At 40.7% G+C, this 24,813-nt stretch overlaps 1 protein-coding gene across 14 annotated transcripts in view; it reads right to left on the bottom strand.

Annotated features, from left to right (window-relative positions):
- Positions 1 to 1,813: 1,813 nt before the first annotated feature.
- DST (dystonin) overlaps positions 1,814 to 24,813 on the bottom strand; it is a 508,299-nt gene continuing 485,299 nt past the window's right edge. For 8 of the 14 annotated variants that reach the window (XM_032647805.1, XM_032647803.1, XM_032647807.1 and 5 more), the window contains 14 exons: positions 20,722 to 20,865; positions 19,871 to 20,059; positions 18,624 to 18,750; positions 16,488 to 16,651; positions 15,432 to 15,594; positions 13,729 to 13,883; positions 13,483 to 13,557; positions 12,581 to 12,598; positions 9,713 to 9,830; positions 8,742 to 8,813; positions 7,606 to 7,805; positions 6,900 to 7,010; positions 3,881 to 4,004; positions 2,065 to 3,086 (listed from right to left, as the gene is read on the bottom strand). In XM_032647805.1, coding sequence (XP_032503696.1) covers positions 2,824 to 3,086; positions 3,881 to 4,004; positions 6,900 to 7,010; positions 7,606 to 7,805; positions 8,742 to 8,813; positions 9,713 to 9,830; positions 12,581 to 12,598; positions 13,483 to 13,557; positions 13,729 to 13,883; positions 15,432 to 15,594; positions 16,488 to 16,651; positions 18,624 to 18,750; positions 19,871 to 20,059; positions 20,722 to 20,865 — 1,923 coding nt within the window. In that variant the 3' untranslated portion in view covers positions 2,065 to 2,823. Of the gene's footprint in view, positions 3,087 to 3,880; positions 4,005 to 6,899; positions 7,011 to 7,605; positions 7,806 to 8,741; positions 8,814 to 9,712; positions 9,831 to 12,580; positions 12,599 to 13,482; positions 13,558 to 13,728; positions 13,884 to 15,431; positions 15,595 to 16,487; positions 16,652 to 18,623; positions 18,751 to 19,870; positions 20,060 to 20,721; positions 20,866 to 24,813 lie in introns of all 14 variants that reach the window. The other 6 variants (XM_032647808.1, XM_032647815.1, XM_032647809.1 and 3 more) reach the window with 4 other exon arrangements.

Below are 24,813 nucleotides of genomic sequence, written 5' to 3'. Positions count from 1 at the left end.
TTTATTTTTAAGGCAAAAAAATCGACTCCATGACTCAGCTGCCTTAACACTTAAGAACCGTTCAATTAATTAAACAAGGAGGCCTTTAGATCCAAGTGGCTCTAATGCCTCAGGGGCCTAGGAAAACAAAAACCAAAATCTAGTTCTGTAAATGCCTCGAGGGTACGAAATCAAAGCCTAAGGACAGCCAATCACAAACAGTCAACTGGGCTCTAAGTGACAGCCATTCAATAATTTCCTGGCTCTGCCTCTGCTTTTTCTCCTGTTGGTGGACTCCTAATCACTTCTGGTTTGGCGCTGCCTGATTGGGACTGGATTTTGCTCAAGTAAACTCTTAAAATTCTTTAATAAAAATTTTAATTTAAGAATAGTTGATTTACAATGTGTTAATTTCTGCTATACAGCAAAGTGATTCCGTTTTATATATATATATTCTTTTTCATATTCTTTTCCGTTATGGTTTATCACAGGATATTAAATATAGTTCCCTGTGCTGTACAGAACCTTGTTTATCCACCATATATATAATAGTTTGTATCAGTTAACCCCACCCTCCCCTTCTGCTTGGCAACCACAGGGTCTGTTCTCTATGTCTGTGTCTGTTTCTGTTTCGCAGATCTCCTAAAAATTCTTAATATGCCTCAGTTTATCTTCTAACAAACAGAGCCAATCTTTAAGATGTTTAGCATTGCGATTCATTCCAATGTCATGTTTTTAAAATAAAAAGTAGGAAAGAAAACAAAAAAAGAGAAAGAAAGACAAAAAGAATAGAGAAGGAACTGTGTAGGGAAGAGGAGGGAAACTTCCAGGAGGGCCTCAGAAGTCAGCCTGAGGCTCTGGGAAACAAACATTCAAGAGGAAACAAATATCAGGCATCAAAGTGTGAAAAGCTCCCCAGGAGGGCAATTGCTGGTAGCTGGAAGCAGTTCCTTAGGACTCTGGAAGTATCTTTCACCACTTCCTACTACAAAAAGCAAATTCCCTAGCTCTTTATCAGGGGCAGCATTCAAATGAGCCCAGATAAAATTATTCCCTTAAATTTGTCTTTGAAGTGGAAATGTGATCCTATGCAAAGCACCAAAGGAGTAACAGCAATTTCAACTGCCTTCTCAGATGAGGTGTTTACAATCAAATGCGTGAATTACAGCAAGTGGTCCCGTAGGTTAGAATCACCCTTCCCGTCAAGGGCACGCACTTGAGACCCATGCTTTGAGAAAGGAGTCACTTAAAAGCGGCACCTAATTTCTGTCTCCGGAGACTCCAGGCCCTTCAATTCAACGCTGGCCTCCAAGAAAAAAACCATGCGGGGAAAACACAAGACTATCTTAACTAACTCCTGAACCCAAATGCCACCAATGCCGTGCGCTGAAATGAATTTACAAAGTCACAGGGAGAACTGTGACCGGTCACACCCAAAGGAACCATCTGCCATTCTTCTAATTATATTTGATGCCATCTTTATATTTAAGAAAATTTTATCATTTGATTTTTAAATGTACACAGGAGGGAATGTAACTACATTACCCTGTCATACATCCCCTGGTTTCAGTTCATGTTTTTTAGTGACTTATTTATTAGCTTTTTCCCCTTGAATATAAGAGTGCCTCAGTGTCACCAACAGAGGCTGGCACATGGTTGGTACATATTCAAAATATTTATAGAATGGTTAATGTTATTTTATCATTTCTTATGTATTATATCCCTGTGTTTTTTGTCCCCCAAACTTAGCCTGTCGCACTGTTAGTAAAGAGAGATCGTCCATATAAGCTTTATTTAGAGCAAACAGAAAAAGTTCACTTTAAATAATCAGGTATGCCATATGTTCAAGTGAATATGTTTTATTAAATGCATACTAATATCTTCCTATAGTATGTGAGTATACATAATAAATTAAAAGGTTTATATTTATTAAATATAGATATAATACCAGAACGTGATTACTTCAGATGAGAAAATCAAAATAAACCCATTTTTAAGTCTCGTTTGGTCACTCCAAATGGATATTTGCTCATAAAAAAATACACTGACTTTTTTCCCTGGGGAAAAAAATTAATTCCATAGCAATGTAGTTAAGGGACATGTTTTATTTCATAGCTTTTCTGCAAGCAAACTTGCTTTGATACAAAATGAGTTCAATGGTACAGGTGCTACTGTCCACTCAAGCAAAAGAAAACCTCACATTTACATGAATGCACTTTATGATGATATTCTTACAGGATAAGAGGGCTCACGTCCAGGACGCCTCTGGCCTCAGGTGAAGCCACGGCACAGAAACACGCAAGAGTCTGGGAATCTCAGAGCATGGGCAGGTGCAGAAAGGAACTTTCTGTGAGTTCTCCGTCAGGTACAAGGTTAAGAACTGCGGCGGGTGTGTTTGTCTTTTTGCCCCCCATCTTGCAGTTTACACTTAGATCATCTTGGAATAGATCGCTGTGGGTGTCTTTTGGCTTTTCAGAGTTTCCAGAGAAGCAAGAAGGTGTCCTGAGGTATCCTTCACGTTAGCTCCCAGTGGAGGGCTGGCTGTCGGGAAGTCGTGGACTTACCTGCAGGTATAGTGATCTCAGGTGTGCTCCACACGCTCAGTGCAGAAACGTTAGTGCCTATCAAACTCTCTCCCCCCTCATGGAGGATGTGACTAAAACCCCAGACTATCTGACCCAAATTATACAGATAAAAGAAAAAGACAAATACACAAATAAAGCCATCTGCAGAACTTTAAACTCACCTCTTGCATTATTTCACAATAGTCTCTACATCATATGTTACATCTTTCAGACTTAAATAGTAAAGGCTTTAGGAAGGACAGTGGTAGAACCAACTGCACTATCTCTTGGAGGACTTGTCCAATTTGCTGGCAGGTGATTTCCTCTGGGGTGTGGGGATTTTGGAAGGCTTGGCTGCGGACGGCCGAGAATCTGCTCGGGGCGTAGGCCTGTGTGTCTGGGGGACAGTCTCCACGTCGGAGCACACGGACTGGATTTCCGAGATGTCAAAGTCTGATGCGTCGCTGCCTCGGCGGCTGCTGGCCCGGCTACCAGCTTTGCTGCCAGCTCGGCTTCCTGGTCGGCTGTGGGTCTTCTTGGGATCTGAGGAGAGAGGGCAGAGATGGGTCACCCTTCCTACTGCATCCAGCTGCCACCGATTCTTGAAACTCAGTGCCACGTTTAATCTCAGTCAGTTTTCTGGACACCCAGTAGGCGCTCAAGAAATACATGTTGATTTCATGGCCTTGCTCCCACTCTAAGTAGATGAAATATACAAAAAGCTCAATTTACAAACAAAAAGCAGGTTGGGGGCTACCCCACTTAAAATGGAATTCCATTTACCACACACAGACATAAGGAATAGATATATCTCTTGAGATAGATTGTGTTTTCCAAAGTTTGGCAGGTATGACCCAGGGACGTGTGCAGTACGAACGCACAGCACAAGTTTTGCCTAGGATAAGTAATTCGAAGCACAAAGGAATTGAAGACAAAAGACTTGAAAGTTTAAAGAAGCTTCAGGCTTGCTGTGCTTAGGATCCCCGGGGTCAGGGCCAGTGCATCTGGGTTTTTCCAACCACCCCAAACAGAACCCAGTGCAATTTCCAAGCAGCAGAGGCGGCCAGACTTTCGGTCGGAAGGGGTAGATCCTGCCACAGTTTTTCTTCAATTCCACAGTCACTGTCTCATCCTTCTCTGGTACTTTCCAAAAGGGATGTTTGAGTCCCTTATGCCCATGGCTCACTGATCCCCTACCTTTGATGGAGGACTGGGACCACTTGTCATTTCAGAAGAATACAGCAGCATTGATTTGTCTTCCCCGATTAGGAAGAAATGGGATTTTCATATTCAGATCACACTGCAAAGCCACGAGAGAAGGAACGCAGCAGACTCACCAGCAAACTGTGTCCGCACTCGGGAAGCTGCGGTTGTGATCAAGCCACTGTCTTCCCCGGAGTGGAAGCCTTTCCCTGATAAATATCCCGGAAGTCGAAGCTTGCTTCCCTGTATCGGCGTTCCCTGTGTCGAATCAGGGAAAAGACATTTCAGATATTGCTCCTGTCCTGTGATTCTCCACTGACACCACTTCACAGATGGGTGGGAACCCTCCACTAGACACTCAGGAGGTGAGGAGGCATGGGGTTCTCACTTGCTTTTCTCCACTAATTTCTTATTCTCTCCCTAAATTCAGAGGGACCCCTCTAAAGAAAATGAATTCATGTTGGAGAGAAAACACAAAAGTGGAGATTCCCCGAGGAAACATAGACAAACTCTGAGTATGTTAGTATCTTTCAGATTGTCAGTGAATTATCACAGAGTTGAGAGAGTAGAGCCAAAAAGATGATGGTGGCTGCATGGTCCCGAGAGAAGACTGGCCTCTAAAAAATCGTGCTTGGACTCTCTGCTGCCTACAAGGCTTTTAGGGAACTACACAGAAATAAATAAACAGAAATTGAACAGGAAGAAAATAAGGAATGCCTAGACAGCCACCATTTAAACAAACATAACTGCCAAAAAGAGAAAAAAGCGATGTGCTGTATCTTGGTAAGATGTCACTTCCTCTCTTGGCTCCGTCACTGTCTACGGTCCTTACAAGATACCTAGGCAATGTTTGGGGATGATTCTCTTAAAATTCTTACAGGAGTTTGCAGAGAATGTCTAAAGTAATCACAACTATGACATTTTATTCTAAATCTAAAATCATTCACGTTTTCCGGATCACTACAACATTTTGGAAATTCTCCCAAAGTTAAAAAAAAAAACCAAAAAACAAATCTGGGAAGTATAAAGACATCATATTCCTCAATGAACTCACAGTCAGGGAACTGTTTGGAGGAAACAGATCTAAACAATTACATATGCTTTTTGAAAAATTGATTTTCCTTTATTAAATAGTTTTAAATGTTTAATAAGCATATGTAAGACCTTTAGATATATCAGGGTTGCAATTTATTAATATTAATGATATTCATAATTCATTTACATATGTATTCTCTACATACATTTAAATATAGAATTTATATAGAATTCGTACACATATAATACTTGGGACTTCCCTGGTGGTCCAGTGGTTAAGAGTCTGCACTCCCATGGTAGGGGGCAGGGGTTCGATCCCTGGTGGGGGAACTAAGATCCTGCATGCTACTCAGCGTGGCCAAAAAAAAAAAAAAAAAAAAAAAGATGCTTAAGCATTGAAAATACTCTCACTAGTCTAACCACAATTAATCCTCACACTTACCTACTCACTTTTTCACAATTGTGAAAGAGGAGGGCCTGAAGAGGGCAGTAAATTGCCCAAACTCTGACAGCTCTGCTCCAGTTAAATTCCTAACTCAGATTCTCAACAACCCAGGAGAGAGTGAGGACTCACAGGTGAGGAAATATATCACTCAAGATGACAGTGCATTACCATGAAGGACCAAGAGCATTCTTTTCAGATGCCTTGATATTCTGATTTTATAGTCACAAACCTACCCCGTGCTCTTAAAGACCCTTCCATAGAAGGATACTGTTGTTTTGCCTCATGAGGCTATTTGAAATGAAACCTAGCTCTGTATTAGCCAAAATAATAGACTTAAATTTGCGGGGGGGGGGGGGGTTTCCACTTTTCAAAAATTTGAACAGAGTAGCACAGCCCTAAATATTTAAAGCAAACATGTCACTTTAGGTTCCTTCAACTGCTCTCAGTTTTGGCTACAAGAGATCCATCAGAAGCGACAGACGCCTCAGACGTAACATATGATACTAACATCACTCACTTGAGGGAAGGGGGAGAAATGAGGGGCTGGGGGATGAGGAAGAGTTGAGGAATGGGCTTCTGCCCCAACTCTATACCACCATCCGCAATTTCCATTTCCATCATTTCAATCTGAGTCAGGAGGGCAATGACATTTTCTCTGCCTACCTCTCAGTATGAGTGTGAGGGTTACGTAACAGATAAGAGTTTTGAAAAGCTTAAAAGGCTTTTGAGAGGTACTAAATTAGTTTTATCCAGGAGTCCTTGCCTTTAATATGAAATACCTCCTTGGTTTCAATAACAGTTCTTTAGGGATTTTTCTCCCTTCCTTATGGTGATTCTAATCAAATATGTGATTTATTTGGTGCCTATGTTTATCATTTTACAGAGAACTTTCTTTAAAAGACGTATGGTTGACTTCCAATTGAATATAAATGATCTGATATATAAGTTAATCTCGGCAAATTTTATATCACCTAAATATCTTATCCCCATATAGCATGTCATTTAAAAAAGTGAGAGGGTCCTGAAAAAAATCATTAAGTCTAATAAAGATACATACCTTTTGAGAATGACAGATAACTTTTTGCCTATCCGAGCCCCCAGCCCCTTGCGCTGGTAACTAAAAAGCTTGGGTCTCATCCACCCAGTGTTCTTGGGCAGAAATAGACATACCAGACAGTCAGAAGGACCTTGCCCAGAGAGAACACTCAGTCCACATTCTTTCAATTTAAGTGATTCTCTTGCAAATGATACTGCCTCTCACTCTCACCTAAAAAGGGCTACAGCATTTCTTGCCCAAATTATGTCTAGAAGCAAAAGCATACCATCAGCTTGAAAAGAAACCTGACTTAGGTCTGGGTATAATCTCCTGTATGTCACTCTCCCAGGGGAGAAAAGCAAAATTAAGTATGAGAAAGAGAACAGAAAAACAAAAAAGGCTGAGAGCCTGCAGAGGTGACTAGGTTAGGTTGACGCCCTTCGAGGAGCTATAAACTGTCTTTTGTGTTCACCCCTTACTCTCACGTTCCTAGGGTTGAGACTTATAATATAGAAGTCTGTAAAAAGACGACGTATTATCAAAAGTACATTTATTAAGAGTGAGGTGAAGCAGTGTTAGTAGGTGATCATTTCAGTTAAAGGCGGCTGTTAGGCTGGAATCTGGGGCCTTACAATACCTCTGGAGATGACATGGGGAAGTCTGAGCACTCAGCTGGTTTACAAGGAGTTGACACCTTGCTGTTTGTCAACCAGGGTTTACCATAATTGCGTGTTAAAGGATGGAGAATCTGTATGGAACAATGGCAAATCAAACGTAAAGGACGGCAGATAAAAAAACAAAGCCACGGAAAGAGAGATTCACAGCCATTCATTTCACAGTAAGAATGATCATCATTAAAAACAAATAGATGGACACCAAGGGGGAAAAGTGGCGGGGGTGGTGGTGGGATGAATGGGGAGATTGGGATTGACATGTATACACTAATATGTATAAAATAGATAACTAATAAGAAACTGCTGTATAAAAAATAAATAAAATAAAATTCAAAACTTAAAAATAAAAAAACAAAAACAAATAGAAAAGGTCTGATGGCAAATCACACACACCAAAAACATGAATGAAGCTTTAAGAAGAAAAAACAATCTGAAAGGTAACCAAAGCCCCTAAACAGATCGTCTTTATATGGGCCACAGGGCAAAAGCACGCGCGCACACACGCGCGCACACACACACACACACACATTTTTAATTCTTCATCTTCCATATTGTGAGAAGGGACACATTTGGAGAAAGCTGGTCCTACAAATTCTAGGGACCCCCCCCACAAACATTCAAAAGCATACTCTAGACAGTGAGCGCAGAGGAAGAGGAAACGAGTCCTACCTTGGGTGTGCTGGTGGCAGGGACCTGCGGGGAGGCTGCCTGGCCAGCCTGGCTGGACATGGATGTGGACCGGTTGGGCGAGGCTCCCCGGGATGAGGGCCTTGATCTCCGGCCCCGGGGCCGGAAAGCAGCCATTCCCTGACTGGCTCCATCCGCCAAGATGAACTTCTCCCTTAGCTCCATGTTTGTCCTTCCTTTAGCTGGATGACGGAACACACAAGGCACACAAACAAAAGGAAGGAAAAAAAAAGAGGGGCTCAGTCGAGTGCGGGGGGGGGGGAGGGGAAAACTGCCATCTGGCGCCACAGACCACGTGGAGGATTGCAAGAACACCTTTTTGCCATGCCAACTCCAACTCAGCATCACAAAAAGTCAAATGCATTCCTTTACAATGCATTCCTTTCGGATACAGGCCAGTTGGGGAAAGAAAAAAATAAAAGTGTGTTTATTCTAACACTAGACACCAGCCAAGAGTAACCACTATTAAAGAGAGAGTCAGCATGAAAATGACAAGCTCATGCTCAAATATTGTTAATCCACCCACTACTGATGCCTGCAGGGTTTCACTATGCCATCCCCACCCTGAGAGGACAAGCCAGGGAGGCGGGGACTGTGTCTTTTGCGTGTACTACTGAGGTCAGGAAATTGCCAGTCTTTCACCATCGGGATTAATTGGACAATTACACAGAATGAGAGATGCGTTGTTAATCATGACGACGACACAGAAACTTTCAGGTTTTGCACTTTCAATGAGGCGGCTGGTATTTTTATTTTATGCCTTAAAAACTTGGTTTTACAGCATGCAAAATAACAAATAGCAGACCCCAGGATCCGTGAGGTCATCTGTGATGCAACACTCACACCAACACACGTGCACTCGGAGAAGGCGCCGCCAGAACCCCGTGTGCAGGGTGTTAGCCTGTGTTTGATCACTTACACAACCTCTACATTTGCAACACCCGAAGCGTGTTGAAAGTCCAGAATTTCAATTTGGAAGCACCAGCTCAGCTGGATGTGAGTTAAGCCATACGCGATGGATGAAGCATGTTATTTTAAAACAAAACGATTAAAGCAAGAATGTCAAAGTAGGAAAGAGGAGAGGTCAGAGGGGAGAGGCAAAGAGAGGGGTCGCCAACCTATAGTAGGCTGAGTAGTAGTAATTGAAGAGTTTGATTCCGAACGTAACATTTTACTCCCATGATGATGAACTAGAAGAAATGACACAGGATACCAATCACATTCAAGAAAACTGTTAGCAGGAGAAGAAACAAAGTACAGTAGTTGATTATGCAAGGGTTGCTCAGATCGGGCCTTTAGCGCACAATTTAGGAGAAAAGTGGCCCTGCGAAGGGAAACACTCAAAGGTCTGACTCAGGATGAAAAATGTATTTGGAAGACTTCACCCCAATTGAACTAACTTTCCTAGGCTACCCCACAGAACACTCTGCATTCTCAATTCTTTGTTTCGTAAATGGAGCTGCATTACCTTCAGCTGCATTATTTCCAAAATATAGAAGGAAGACCTGCTGACTGGCTGCCGGGAACGCACTCCCAGATACCTAAGAGCTATGGTATATTATGTGTGCAAAATGGTAAGGCTCTAATCTGTAACTTCAGAATTCAGAGTCAAATTAGCAGTTCATTATTTAAAAAAAAAAATTTCAATACTGCTTTCCTCGCCTCCCCCTAATTTCACAAAAACTTCCGCTTTTAAACTTTTACTGTACGGTATCTTCAATCTTCGTCGCTCAATTTTCTTTCCCCTTACTTTGCTACTTAACGACAGAGGAAATCCTTCCCCTGGTTGGTAGAATTGCTCATTTTGAAACTTGCAGATGGGAACGCCTCATAAAGGAAAATCTATTCTAGTGTTTCCTGCCTCCCAGTCTCCTAGTTATCCAGGAGAAGTAAAAAAAACTATGAGAGGAACACGGTTTACACAATTGCCACAAGTTCTTTGGGAACTTCAGGCTGACAGACCAATGTGAAACATTCCTTACTGTAATAAATGACCAAAATTAGCCCCACTGCGTTTTTGATGCTGGAAAATAATACAAGATCGATATACTTTCGTGGTGTTATTATCTTGACATAAGTATCTCCTTACCCCTGCAAGGATCATTTTTCACTAAGAACTCATCCAGGGCCATCCATCCACCTCCAACACGAACCATCACAGTACTTCGCAGGATTCGGACAAGCCGGAGTTGCTGGGAGTCTCCAAACTGGGAAGAGGAAGAAAGAAGACCCTCTAATTGTCAAGAGGAAATCTCAAAGGATGAGGTGCGATCTGCGTAAGCAACCAACTCTAACTTCTTGTTTAGTTCGCAGCGATTAGTAAAATCTCAGAGAAAGGGGTTTATCATGATCTGCGTTAGGCGGCTGCATGCTGATTTAGCCCAAAGGAAGTAGTGTGGAAAAAGATAACAAAGGTTATCATAGTAATATTGAAGCTTTCTTCTAAAAATGATTTTTCTCTCTTATGACGGAAACAACATTAGTAAGGCAGTAATGGAAAATGTTTCTAGAGATTAAACACAGCCATGAAAATAAGCACTGGCCCACTTGCCCAGGGCTTCCAGGAGGTAAGATGATTCTAAAGAAAATTTAATAAACTCTGATTCTTCTTCATGAAAACTTCCTTTTACACCTGAAACTGTTTTCCACTGAAATCCGTGGGAGAAATCTTTATAAACTCATTCTGTTTTCTCTAAACAGTTCTGACTTAGAGAGATAAGGTAGTAAATGATCATGACTAATAAAAATTTCACGGTTAAATAAAACTTCTGCAACACTAATGATCTGGTAGGCTAATTTGTTAAAGGCTGGATTCATGTGCCATTTTTAGATTACTGTAATATTAGAACAGTCACTGACACATTAGGAATGATACAGCTTTCAAATTTAAACGGCTTTTCTTTAAAGCGCTATATACCAAAACTGCTGACACTGAGAAGCACTTGTCTTTTGATCTCCAATCATATACACTACAGATTCTGCAGGTCTTGAATAAACGTCTAGACTACAGGTAGTTTCTGATCATAAGGTTTATTTATTACGAAAGCCCATGAGAAATGATTTTATACTTTTAAATCATTTCTAATAAGCTCGTGTCCAACTTATAAAAACCACCAGACTGAATTTCATGGTTGCCAACCCGGTGGATACCATAGCAAAATGAACAGTCAAGTAGACATAAATAGCTTCTTTTTAAGGCAGGTAACATACAATTGTGACTACTTGTCTGGGCTCATGATGGATAAACAGAAAACGTGAAGTAGAAACAATCTGCTGCTTTTCATAAATTTTAACACTCTGAGTTTCAGGAAGAGAACACTAGGACAAAGCCAACCATTCCAGATCCTGAAACTCAGAAAGGACCTGGAAAGCATGTAAAATGCACCAGTGGGACTCAGGCGTTTACATCAAACCTTTTCACATCACTTTTTCTAAAATGGTTTTTAAGCCTTGAGACTTCAACTTTCCTGTAGTTGTACCTGCTCTAGAAATGTAAATTAAAATTTAAAAATAAAAATGCATATTTATTTTGTTAGAAAAAATTTGGTGCTGCTAATAAGCAAAGGGAAAGGAGGGGATTTAAAGAAAATTACCCTTAAGGAACCAGATAATTAGACGATACGCTTTTGTTCCAAGACTATGTTCAAAACAAGTTTTAAGGATATAAATATTTATTTATTTATATCGTCATATAAAGAATATAAAAATATTTTATAGAGATATTTCAATTATTTCCATTATAATAAACATGAATGACTTTAAATTTTATTTTGAGAAGGCATTTTCTGACAACTACCATTGTCTTTAGAATTTCCGTAATTTTCTCAACAGCTAAACTGTGAGACCAAAAAAAAAAAAAAAAGGACGCTAGTGTTGTTCTATGTGCTGTGAATTAAACCTTTTGAAATATTTCATCCTTTCCATAAACAAAAGATGCTATCCCAATTACTAACTCAGAAAATAACAAGAACGGAAAAGTAACTTTTTATGGAAACTAATGGAAGTTTTCAAAACATCTATTCAAAATAACTGAAAATTTTTATTTGAAAAAATTATTTGCTTGCAATAAATGGGGAGAATAGGTAATTTGAAACTTAAGATGTAATATGGCTTAGAAACTGAGGGGCAGAATAATAGCTAATAGGATATGGTCAGGTACTATAAATAGCATGGTTCTTTCCAAAAGCACAGAGTAAAAAACTCTCCTTGTTTAAATCAAAATCTGATTTCTCTTGTCTTCAGTTCTAAAATTCTGATCATGATGCAGTGCCCTGGACAATTTATCCTGACTTAAATGTGAGGTCAAAATGACATAAAGTATGACTAAGATTTTATGTAAGTTATAAGAGAAACATTTCCTCAAAAGGAATGACATCATTTAAAACCTCCAGAGTTAAAGTTTCTACTCAGGATGCAAAGCCCTAAATCAATGAATTAGGGCACAGGGACAACAGCTGCTTTGGAGAGATCACATCACCGTGGCCAAGTGCCATGGTGACCTCTCCCCTGTGCTGTTTTCCCAGGTCACTGGCTGGATGCTGGCCCTTCGCTAGCTACCTTATACCAGGGCATACAGCTTCAATGGCCAAACACCAACGAGGCCACACAGAGATGTGTGGACAATCAACTTTGTGTTGCAATGAATACTTGTATACAATAGATGAGAATAGTATCATTAAAGACAGGAACTGAAAATTCCATTTGTAACACTGTACCCAGCCCAGCTACAGTTGATTATCTGGTTTGCTTAAAGGTAATCTCCTCATTTGAGACACAAGGCAAAAAAGAGTCCTGGATCAAGGACACTTATAGCGTATACAGAAACACCACGCCAACCAACAATGTAGTAGCTAGGGGGACAGCATGGGAAAGATTGGCCAGGGCAAGCTTTAATGACTATGAATTAAAGTTAAAAAAAATTATTGGGAACTTGAGAATACATTCCACTGGTTTATACCTGATTTCCCAGGAAGAACTGATAAAAAATGAAAAATGGAAGAAAGACATAATTAGTTCAACAGGAAACTTTCTATATGACTAGAACACACACACACACACATACACACACACACGCTCACACTTTGGGTTTCTGGATATAGTATCTAGTTTAGAGATGTGCAGGTACCCATTTTTCTCAACTTCAACCCAAATAATCAGAAATTTTTCTTTGCAAATTTTTGTGAAAGTCTTTGGGTTTCGAATTTAAGTTAAAAATTCAAATATGTAGATGAATATTTTTCAATGTGGAAATATGAAAGCAAAATGAATAATGTTTCATTTATAAGTAATATACTGTAGGAGGGAAACTCTGCACATTTCCTATCTAGCTACTACAAATAAGAGATGTTCCAAAAAAAGAGAAAAAAGAGAAAGAGTGACAAAGTCACAAGGGTCTTCAAGTAATTGTTCTAAAGAAGGTGAACTGAGTTACTGAGATGTAAATTTTTTTAAATTTCTGCATCAGTGGAAAACACTACCTCTTTTTCACATTTACAAAAATAAGTAAACCCTTTAACTTCATTTCCTGGCTTGGAAAAGCTTTGTTACTGAAAATATGACAACTTACCTCTAATCACAATAAAATATAAAGTAATTCGAAGCAACCTAAATATATGAGATGTATTTTTCTGTGAATATTTTTCTCCCTGAATGGATGTATCATACATGTCAGAGATATGTCCTAATATACAAAATGCAAGCTATCTTTATATCATTAAAAATGACGAAAGATGGAATTTCATATACCATTATATTTGATAGAAGGTAAAAATAAATAACTGGCATTCCTGGGAAACAATGCAGACAAAGTTTTTAATTTTTATCCTTTGAAAGAACTACACAGCTATTTTGAAAACTTACCCTGTATTTGTTATCTCCAATCTGTTCAACTTGGAATCGTTTCGCACATTTGCACTTAGCTACCTGCCTTGTCACCTGCCAGAAGCAATGATAAAACAGTCACTTTCACATTAATATTACGTCGTGGCATCCTTAAAACCTGTACGCAACAACTAAACATGGAAATAAAACAACTGCATGAATTGTACACGGTATCTGGGCAGAACACACAGTGCTTGTTCTACCCGGTGGAAAGGTAATGAGTACCTCATCTTCAATTTTGTCAGCATCAGTGATAGGTTTGTATGCATCTTTATTTGGGTGAAGGGCAGCTACAAATTCATAGTAGTCGATGTATCCATCGCCGTCTCTGTCAAAGATGTCTGCAACTGCACTCATCTCCAGACGACTGGTAGGGAACTCTAACATTTTCAAAACAATGGTAAGTAGTGCTATTGAGGAATAACTGACAAATAAAACTGTAAGATATTTAAACTGTAATCATAATAATTTGATACACGCACACATTGTAGAGGGATTCCCCCCATCTAGTTAATTAACACATCCATCACCTCACATATTTATCTTTTACTCTTTGGTTTTTTTTTGAGTGAGAATGAATTTTACTCTCTCAGCTAATTCCAATTATACAATATGGTGTTATCAACCACAGTCACCATGTTGTACAGTAGATACTCAGACCGTATTCATTTTATTGCTGAAAATCTGTACCCTTGTACCAACCTCCCCCTATCTCCTCCACTTCCCAGCCCCTGGCAATTATTTTTCTACTATCTCTGTGAGTTTCACTTTTGGTTTAGATTCCACGTATGAGTGATAATTAAGATATTCTCAGTATATGTCATACTCTGGTCGCAATGAAAGTTGGTAAGAGCTGCTACTTACAATAACATTTTACAAAAAGATTTACGTCTTAAAGAAAAAGTAAATAGCGTTAACTTGTTAAATCTGCCGTAAGACCTTCTCGATCGCACATTTTAATTGTAGCGTGGCCAGTTAAATGATTAGGATGATCAAGTATATTACAATCCTTAAAATAAACAAAAACAAAAACCTGATTTACATCACACAAGCACAACCACTACATATGTGGCCTAAATTTACCTTTAACTACTATTAGGATGACTCTCACGAAATGGCTGTTTCTCTAGGCTAAAAACTGTTTAATATTAGCAAATTTCATATGGTTCAAGTACCACTTAAGGAATAATTTACATGAAATTTACTTTAAGAGTGCTTCTAGTAACATCTGCCAGAGAAATCACATACATGTGATCAAAATAATCTATCAGGGCTTCCCTGGTGGCGCAGTGGTTGAGAGTCCGCCTGCCGATACATGGGACACGGGTTCGTGCCCCGGTCCGGGAAGATCCCACATGTCGTGGAGCGGCTGGGCCCGAGAGCCATGGCCGCTGAGCCTGCGCGTCCGGAGCCTGTGCTCCGCAACAGGAGAGGCCACAACAGTGAGAGGCCCACGTACCGCAAAAAAAAAAAAAAAAAAAAAATCTACCAAACAAGAAGGGGGCACATACCTTAAGAAGTTTTATAGCCTTCTAATTTCCTGCTAATGACAATATTAGATCAGAATGTGAACTAAAATGAAAAAGAGAGAGACTGACTTGCATTTATTGATTTCCCATTTTATGCCGGGCAACACAATCTAAGAATTAAGTATTATTAACCTGATTATACTACATAGGGACACAGCTCCAGTGGAGAAAAGGAGTTTATCTGTGGTGACACAATTAGTAAGTGTGCCTGACTTCAAAGCCATAAATTTTAACTAAGGACAGTTTTTTTAAATTTCTTTTTTTGAGGGCAATGACTTCACAGCCAAGTTTAAAGGTGATGTTTTATTAGTAACACAGATTTACTGGCTCCATAATTTTAAACTGTGCTTATTTTCTTTAAAAATTACATCTGTTATGGCCACCTCTCTTGGGACTTACTTGAGGAAAGAATCCCGTCAATAAATTCCTGTCGGGTTATTTTCCCATCCTGGTCTTTATCGATCCTCCTGAAGAAGTCCATCACTCGAGATTTCTTGTGATTCATCCATCGCATGTACTTTTTGCGCCAGACATCGAAATCAAAGTTGGCAAATTCCCTTAGCTGAAGAGGGCAAAAGGCATTTTGCCTGAGTTACTGCTGTGCTCAAATTATATCTTACACAATATGAATAACGTTATTTTGAATGATCCTCTAGATGACAAAAATTATATAATATGAATAATGTTTATAATGATCCACTAGATAACCAAAATTATATCTTATACAATATGAATGACGTTTTTAATGATCCTCTAGATAACACACAGATCATTCCCTCCAGGAAAGGTATCATCTTGCAAAGGGGACTTGAACATTTTTTCTCTAAAGTTTATTCTGTTACTGTCACTGTTTTTTCTTTACAAATAGAGGAAACAAAACTCCTCAAAAAGTCACACCGAAAATTTCTGATAATGCCGAACTCACAAAGGTGGTGTGGCCCAAGGTGACAGGAGATCTGTACCCCAGGGGGCAGGCCCAGCTGAACAAGACCGATTTTACCTATCTTATTACCCCTCACGTCTCTGCCACCAGCCGCTCCTAACTCCTCACCTTCTAAAAATTTACCAATTCTAGAATCTGACACCCTACACTTCAGATCACAGAGTATATATGAATAAGTGATCTGCATTATAAATGATTATAGTTGCCAGAAGATGCTGTCAGTAAACATACGTCAAGCCAGATCTTTTCCGAAGGAGTCAGCTCCTGATTATGTTACAACATACCTGTTTTTGACTTTGATTCCCTAAATCCAAGGCCCATATATCAGGGTTTTTCCCCCCATAAAAACATTCGTACCTGTGGCTTTAATTTTAGAAGTAAAATAAGCACTCAGACATCAAGAGTTTTCTTATCTATTATCAGAAACGTTGAAAAAAATCAAGATCTTGGCAATGTGTTCCGGTGAATGAGGGCAGATGACAAGATGGTACCCAATGTATGAGTTTTCTCACCTCCTCCAGCCTGTCCAGGGCGTCATTAAGCTTCCTCCTCCTTTCCAAGGCGAGCAGCCAGACTTGCTGCCACTTGCTCACCAGTAAGTTGACCCTGGGATTCTTGGTTTCGATTTGTGTCTGTGACCCAGAGGGATAGAAGCTTGACGCTGGGAAGCGTTTTCCTGTTCAAACGTAACTTGAGTTAGGATGGCAAAGTCTCCAGGGTTTTGAAATACATTAAGGCTTGACCTTTGCTGTTCCTTGTCCAGACTGAATCAACTTCATTACTAGCTATGATGTGAAGAAACACCCTAATTTAGGTGATGCACAATATCAGGGTCAAATGTGTTTTACCGAACAAGGGTCGCACACGGTTCAGAGACAGCAGAGAAATATTCTTGACGGGAGCCCTGAAATACTGGAAAGTTCTCTCAATACATTTATGCTTCAAACATTTTCCAGACTAAAATCTGCACCACTTCAATGACAAAGAAGCACCCTGCGGTCCTCCTCTTTGGTACTGCCAGGGCACTGCAGTGCGTGTGAATCAGTTTGGGCAAACCCAGCTGAGAGGAGGGCAGGAGGCACTGGGCGGCTCGCCAGAGTCAGACCAAGATACCCGACAAATTCCCAATCAAGTACGGAAGTGTGTGATTACGGTCCCAGCCTTCTTCCAGGTCCATTTTCCACTGAGATTGTGTGTTTCCTGTGCATCGTCTCATATCCTAATTTACTGCCTTCCTAAAGTTTCCTCCCTCTTTCTAGTATTCACAAGTTTCTATAACTTCACAGAGCAATTATCTCACTGCAGTTTCCTCATCTAACTAAATCGTTCAATGTGACCTAGAAAAATAAATCACTGGCCGAAGCTTTCATAGGAAGTTAGCATCCAAGCTGAGATTTGCCCAGAATTCCTAACTCCCATGGAGTTACATAAAAATATCAATAGCTAATATTTATTGAGCATTTAACAGTATTCCAGGAAGTATGCTAAGCACTTCATACACGAGCTCATTAAGTCCTCCCCATAGTCTAATGAGGTTATAATTCTCCCCTTCCACAGATGAGGAAATTGAGGCTCAGAAGGGGTTCAAGTAACGTCCAAGGTTGCGTTTCCCAGATGCTGAGGGGTGGGGACAGCCAGGCAGTCTGTGTCCAGAGTTCCTAACAACTTTGTTACCCTGCCTCCTTGTGCAAGACACGACTATGACCGATCCAATACCACTTTTCTTTAGTAAGGCACCATTCAGAAATATACAAACTGCCTGGTATAAATTGTGCTGCTTCTAAATCTTATCTGAGCTAGCTATTATTGTATTTAATGTCACTTCGCTGGGTCAAGACAGCCTGAGAAGTCAGTAAATAGAGCCTCAAGTCAAATGAACATGAGGAAAATCTATCAGATTGCTGGTTACTAGTGAACAGTTAGGTCATGAACTTTATGCAGGTCATGGTCATTCTTGTTCCATTCCACTTTAAGGTTATTTATGTAAGAGAAGCAGAATGAGTCAATTCAAAGGGGGTGACGACTTCTGTTCTTGTTGAAAGTTATTCCTGATTTCTTCTGGCTAATCTGAAAGATACACTTTGAGCAAATAAAGTTACACATATAGAGACCTGGATTTATCCTTTCCTTTATTTTAAAATAAGTTGCTATAATACTTAGCCCACATATTCTTTCAAGAAAACCTTTTATGGGACTTCCCTGGTGGCACAGTGGTTAAGAATCCGCCTGCCAATGCAAGGGACACGGGTTCGAGCCCTGGTCCAGGAAGATCCCACATGCCGTGGAACAACTAAGCCCATGCGCCACAACTACTGAGCCCGCATGCCACAACTACTGAAGCCCGTATGCCTAGAGCCCATGCTCCGCAACAAGAGACGCCACTGCAATGAGAAGCCTGCACACCGCAACGAAGAGTAGCCCCCGCTCACCACAACTAGAGAAAGCCCGCACGCAGCAACAAAGACCCAACACAGCCAAAGATAAATAAATTAATGAAAAAAAAAAAAGAAAGAAAGAAAACCTTTTATGATTGAGAGCTCATGTAGAATCACCTATGGCTCCAAAATGTCAAACCATAACTCAAAATAAAAGGAAACTAACTTCCTTGCTTAACCATCCTCATGTTAAAGAAATTAGCCACTGCTTACTTCCTGCTCGCCCCTTATCCAAGACCGGAATGTGGGAATGTAAGGAGGGGTCTGCCACTCTCCTCTTGTAGGTCTTGGTGACTCTGTCCACGTCAGGTTGTTTTCTGGTCATTTCCTCCATGAAGGTCTGAAAGAAAGAAATGATGTCAACTAGATACAAGTATATCAGAGAAAACCATCTTTAGAAATGAACTAAAAACGAGAAGATAAAAGGACCATACTATGATTTCTGAAAAAAGAATAAAACATGTTTTATCTAGGGTAAAAAAAATCTAACCATCATAATACAGCATTTACAGAATACAAAATGTTAATAGGTGATAAGTAACTACAGTGTTACAAAAGCAACTTGTTTTATTTGAAGACCACAGGGGGAGCAGCTGTATGAGGAACACAACCTGTCTGCGCACCAGCCAGGACCAAGCTTCCAAGCTCTCCCTGAAGAATCTTAAAGTGAGCATTTGTCTACAAAGGAACGAGTTAGCTGGGGTGTCTCTAGGGCTTTCCTGCGACACATCTCATCTACATATCTGAAATACTTAAGATGGCTTTGATATACAGTGACATAAAGCATACCCACATAAATGTGGATACATTTAAAATATCCCTATCAATAAATCTGCTCTACCAAGGAGGGTCAAAGTCATTCAGGTTCAATTTTACATTTAAAAGGTTTGACTATGTTGCCATTTATCTCATCTCCTTGGACTTTTTATCATGGTTGACCAGGTGTCCCTGTATCTGGAATCTGTGGCAAGGGCAGAGACTGGTGAAAAGTGATGGGAAAAGGAGAAGGCAGAAAAAAGTGAGAAGTGAAGAAACACATTTCTGGAATGTCTGTCACACTGGAGGACACTGATCACTTTAATGCCTCGGTTGACAGAGACACTGCAGGGCCATCACAGGCATCGATATCTTATACTTTTATCAAAATATGACAGCAATAGTGGGAAGCAGCCGCACAGCACAGGGACGGGGGGGAGCCCATCTGAGATGCGAGCACAGCTCCATGGATGGGGCCGAAAGGGAGGATCATGGGAAGGTCACACAGGGCAGGAGACACCAGCAAAACTAAGTGACTCTCCAGAGAGAAGCTCCAGGGCAGCAGTGGAGTCAGAAACTCGGTGGAGGAGTTGAGGAGTGTGTCTGAGGAAGTGAAGGTAAGAAGCACAGAGCAGTCTTCTGAGAAGTACAGTGTGAAGCAAAGACAGTGTCTGAGAAGGCAGGTTAGGATGACATCTATTTACCTGGTGTTCTGCAATGAGGGCTTTCACCTCTTCAATCTCCTGCGGGATGACCTCTTTATCCCTGTCGCTCAGTGTGGTTTCAGCCCACTGCAACCAGGCCAGCAGGGCTTCCAGCAACTCCTGCTTGGCGATGAGTCCTGCCAGGGCACTGGCTAGTCTCTGCTGGTGCTGCTTTGCCCAGGCCAGTACCTGATGGAGAAAACAACTGTTCTGAATTTCTTCCATCTCAGTGACTGATGTAACTGATGTAACATACACCACATTTAAATGTAAATTAGGATCATCCCAGGCTAGACCCATAACTCTCTGGTCTTTCTAGATCCCATCAGTGGTACCAAGACCCAGCCTGTGGAGGATCCAGGAGCCCTTTGTGATGGCTGTCACCCTCAGAAGTTTAGATGTACGTCAATCACCCAGGCTTCCCTTTGCCTGCTAATTTAAGTTCGAACATGCATTCCCTGAAGAATCACATATGCTCACTCTGTGTAGCACAGAGTGGAAATAAAAATAGCTAAGATCTTAAATACAGAATGAATTCACTTGTGTGTGCAATGCATTCCACAAGCATAGACGGCTCTGAAAAACCTATTCAACAGACGTGATCTGGAAGTGGACAAAAAATCCTACAGTGAACCACATAATTTCAGGGACATGGCTGCAGAATGCCTGTAACTTTTTAAAGAAAAGTGGGTGGCAGAGACAGGTAACACACAGAAGAATGGTCTTGTGAAGAACATAAGCCCTTAGGTTCCCACAGCCATAAATGCGTCATTAATTGCCCGAGTTTCCACGCCCCCTCCCCTGACTCTCAAAGCTCCAGCTGCTCTAAAGATGGACTGAGATGCACGGACCTCCTCAAATCTGGCCCGGATGATGGTAATCCAGTGCTTGACTGTGGTGATGGAGTCTGGGTGGCAGATGGCCAGGATGGAGTCTCCCATGCTGGTGGCTTTGTTGAGGGCAGCACGCTTTTCTTCCAGTCTCTTCATGAATTCCTACAGCATAAACAAAGACGCACGGGCTGAAACTAAAAGGCCAGCAATGTCCACTGGACTGTCAGAGCTAAACCAATAAGCAAGAACTTACATCGGTTTATTCACAGCTGGAAATCATCCACCGAGTGAGGAATTAAGAGAGGAGAAGATCCAAGTACAGGATACTATCTCATGCTTTACAAAATACATTAAACAAAAAAGACGCTCTCCTAAATTTGAATACATTATAATTATATTCGTAGAAGCAAGAATTGGGACAGATACTAAGCCAGTGATAGAAACAGTATGGATTGCAAAAAAAAAAAATGTTCTAGCAAATACGACGAGGAGGTTAGTATTCAAAGTAGCATTAACCGTGTCAGGGATGATAGGAATGTGTATCCAAAAAGTGCCAAGGAAGACAGCAGACTGGCAGGGAACTAGAAAGGCCTGGGTTGTGGGAGAGAAGGCCCAGCGTCCAGTGGGGAAGGAGTCGAGTGAGTCTGGAGAAAGTGGGCCTGACAGCGGCCAGCCTCTGGGAAATATGTCCATTAAAGGGCAGTAAAAAGAGCCACTCTCAGCCCTGGAAGGATGAATACACCTCAACAGGCTTTGGAAGGCTGTCAAATCAACCTTTTTATAAATGTCTCACATACTTTACTTTCTACCATCAGAACTGTACCCATAGATTCATGGATCACAGAACTCTGAAAGCGGGGCTAAAAAATGAGGACTTTTGCCCCCCAAAATGTGAGGCATTTGGGCACATGCTTATGGGGCACATGCTTCCCAAACCCTGCACTGAATTTCAAACATCCACTGACCCCTCCAATCTACCTGGACCCCACACTAAGAGGGATTCCTTCCACACGTGACAAGGGTGCCAGGGGATGGATGGCACTTGTGTTACCCACGCCGTGTAACCAGGGGGTCAGAAAGTATAGGTGTTCACATCTAGTGACCTTTTGTTTCCAAACCTCTGAAGCAGCTGTCATACGCCTCCTACCCTGGCATTTCGCTCTAATAAAATATTTTGTTTATATGCACAGCTACTAGATTGTTAAGGTCCACAAGATCAAAAGACTGTGTCTTATTCAATTTTGTACCTGTGTGAGTGAATAAATGCTTTTTAACCTTTATTTCCACATTTTTACTGTTGGGGAGTCCAGGTTCAATTACTCTGCTAACATGACCTACTTTTTATTTTTATTTATGTATTTATTTTAATTTTTATTTCATATTGGAGTATAGTTGATTTACAATGTTGTGTTAGTTTCAGGTGTACAGCAAAGTGACTCAGTTATACATATACATATATCCATTCTTTTTCAGATTAGGCTTTTTTCCCATATAGGTTATTACAGAACACTGAGTAGAGCAGAGTTCCCTACTCTGTAGTATGTAGTAGTGCTACATACTACAGTAGGTCCTTGTTGGTTACCTATATTGTATATAGTACTGTGTATATGTTACTCCCAAACTCCTAACTTATCCCTCTCCCCACCTTTCCCCTTTGGTAACCATAAGCAAATGAAATTATTTACAAAACAGAAAGAGACTCACAGAATTTGATGACCTACTTTTTAAATATCATGACCTACTTTAAAAATATTAATTTTCCCCAAAACAGACCCCTTTTAAGTGAAAGGAAACAAACTTTACTAGGAAGAGAAAACCAGAAGGTTAAGAACAGCTGTGCTTTTCCAGAGGAGAGTTGATCCAATCATGTACTTTTAATCACTCCCACAATGGGCGCCCAGCTCCCACTGGAAACACTGTGGGCTGGGTACCAACTCCTGACAGCACCCCGGGCTCCTCCAGGCCAGTCTGAGTGTTGCCTCAGTGGTTTGTGCTCACATGGGAAAATCTGCCAATTTTAGAAGCTGGATTATATTGAGAGGGCTCTAGTCTAAGAAATTAAATATTCTGTTTTTCCTCTATTGGTGAGAATGTGTGAAGGGAAGCAAAAGAAATGAAACAGAAAGAACAATATCACTGCAAAATATTATTACAGAGAAGCACTTTATAAAATTGCATGCAATTGTATGCTAATTTAAAATGTTTAAAGATAATCTGTTCTTGACACCACTACCCCTTCCCGGGATGCCTGCCTCCTGATGTTTCTGGGGGTTTCCTGGCCCTGCTGTGAGGGCGGTGATACCACAGGTAGCCTCAGTTCTGTAGGGCACATATGCACCCTGGGCTTCAGGGGACACTCTTGACACCCAAACCCTAGTATGTCAGTGGAACCCAAAGCAGCTGATGGTCAGCCTATGGTAACATAAACTAGATTTTCAAAATATTTAACTGAATCAAAAATGTACAGTAAATGTGGTGTAATTTTCCTGCTCTTACAGGCCAGCTTCAACTTGAAAAAATGTATGCAGCATTTCATTCCTCCTGATAATGCTATACAAGCTCGCATCCCTTTTATTAACAACAAGGCAATATTTCATTGCGATAGCGTAAGCAGCCCATCATCGAGAGAGCATCGTAATTAACACAAGAAGTCACCAAAGATGATGGCATCCATGCTTCAATGGAATTAATTATGTATTTCCAACTTAACCTTGCAACACCAGGTTATTCAGTGGTACTAAAAAGATCCTTTACCGTTTATAGGAAATGCTGACAACAATACTAAATACACTGAAGTCAACAGGCACATGAAAAGATGCTCAACATCACTAATTATGAGAGAAATGCGAATCAAAACTACGAGATACCACCTCACATGGGTTAGAGTGGCCATCATTAAAAAGTCTACAAATGCTGAAGAGGGTGTAGAGAAAAGGGAACCCTCCTACACTGTTGGTGGGAATGTGAATTGGTGCAGCCACTATGGAGAATAGTGTGGAGGTTCCTCAGAAAACTAAAAACAGAGCTACCACATGATCCAGCAATCCCACTTCTGGGCATGTATCCAGACAAAACTATAATTCAAAAAGATACATGCACCCCTACGTTCACAGCAGGACTGTTCACAATAGCCAAGACATGGAAACAACCTAAGTGTCCATCGACAGATGAATGGATAAAGAAGAGGTGGTACCTATATAGAATGGAATACTACTTAGCCATAAAAAGTATGAAATAATGCCACATGCAGCAACATGATACAACTAGAGATTATCACACTAAGTGAAGTAAGTCATAAAGAGAAAGACAAATACCACATGATATCACTTAATATCATGTGATATAAGTGATCTACAAAACAGAAACAGACTCATGGAAATAGAGAACAGACTTGTGGTTGCCAAGGGTGAGGGATGGAGTGGGAGGCTGGGGTTAGCAGATGTAAGCTTTTATATATAGAATGGATAAGCAACAAGGTCTTACTGTAATGCATAGAGAACTATATTCAATATCCTATGATAAACCATAATGGAAAAGAATATTTAAAAAAAGAATGCATATATGTGTATAACTGAATCACTTTGCTGTACAGCAGAAATTAACACAACACTGTAAATCAACTAGACTTCAAAAAAAAAAAGAACAGAAAAAAACCCTCAAGATACTTAATTTTCAGAACACTACACCCCAGGTGGAAAAAATACTACACTGAGTATTAACATTGCTAACTCCTGACTTTTAGAGTCAAAGGTTAAAAAAATTATCTGTTAAGAACTCTCTGGACCACCCTCTTAAGGGTTTTGCTAGTCCTATGCATCGTCACAGGAAAAATTTTGACCTGAAAATTCAACGGCCAGATTTTTACTTGGTTAATTATTTTTTTTTTTTTTTGGCGGTACGTGGGCCTCTTACTGTTGTGGCCTCTCCCGTTGCAGAGCACAGGCTCTGGACGCGCAGGCTCAGCGGCCATGGCTCACGGGCCCAGCCGCTCTCCAGCATGTGGGATCTTCCCGGACTAGGGCACGAACCCGTGTCATCTGCATCGGTAGGCGGACCCTCAACCACTGCGCCACCAGGGAAGCCCTGGTTAATTATTTAATAGTATATGTA

The sequence above is a fragment of the Phocoena sinus genome, chromosome 11 (assembly GCF_008692025.1).
Source record: "Phocoena sinus isolate mPhoSin1 chromosome 11, mPhoSin1.pri, whole genome shotgun sequence".
In the NCBI taxonomy this organism is placed as follows: domain Eukaryota; kingdom Metazoa; phylum Chordata; class Mammalia; order Artiodactyla; family Phocoenidae; genus Phocoena; species Phocoena sinus.
The sequence above is the reverse complement of the archived record's forward strand: the minus strand, read 5'-3'. Positions and strand labels throughout refer to the sequence as shown.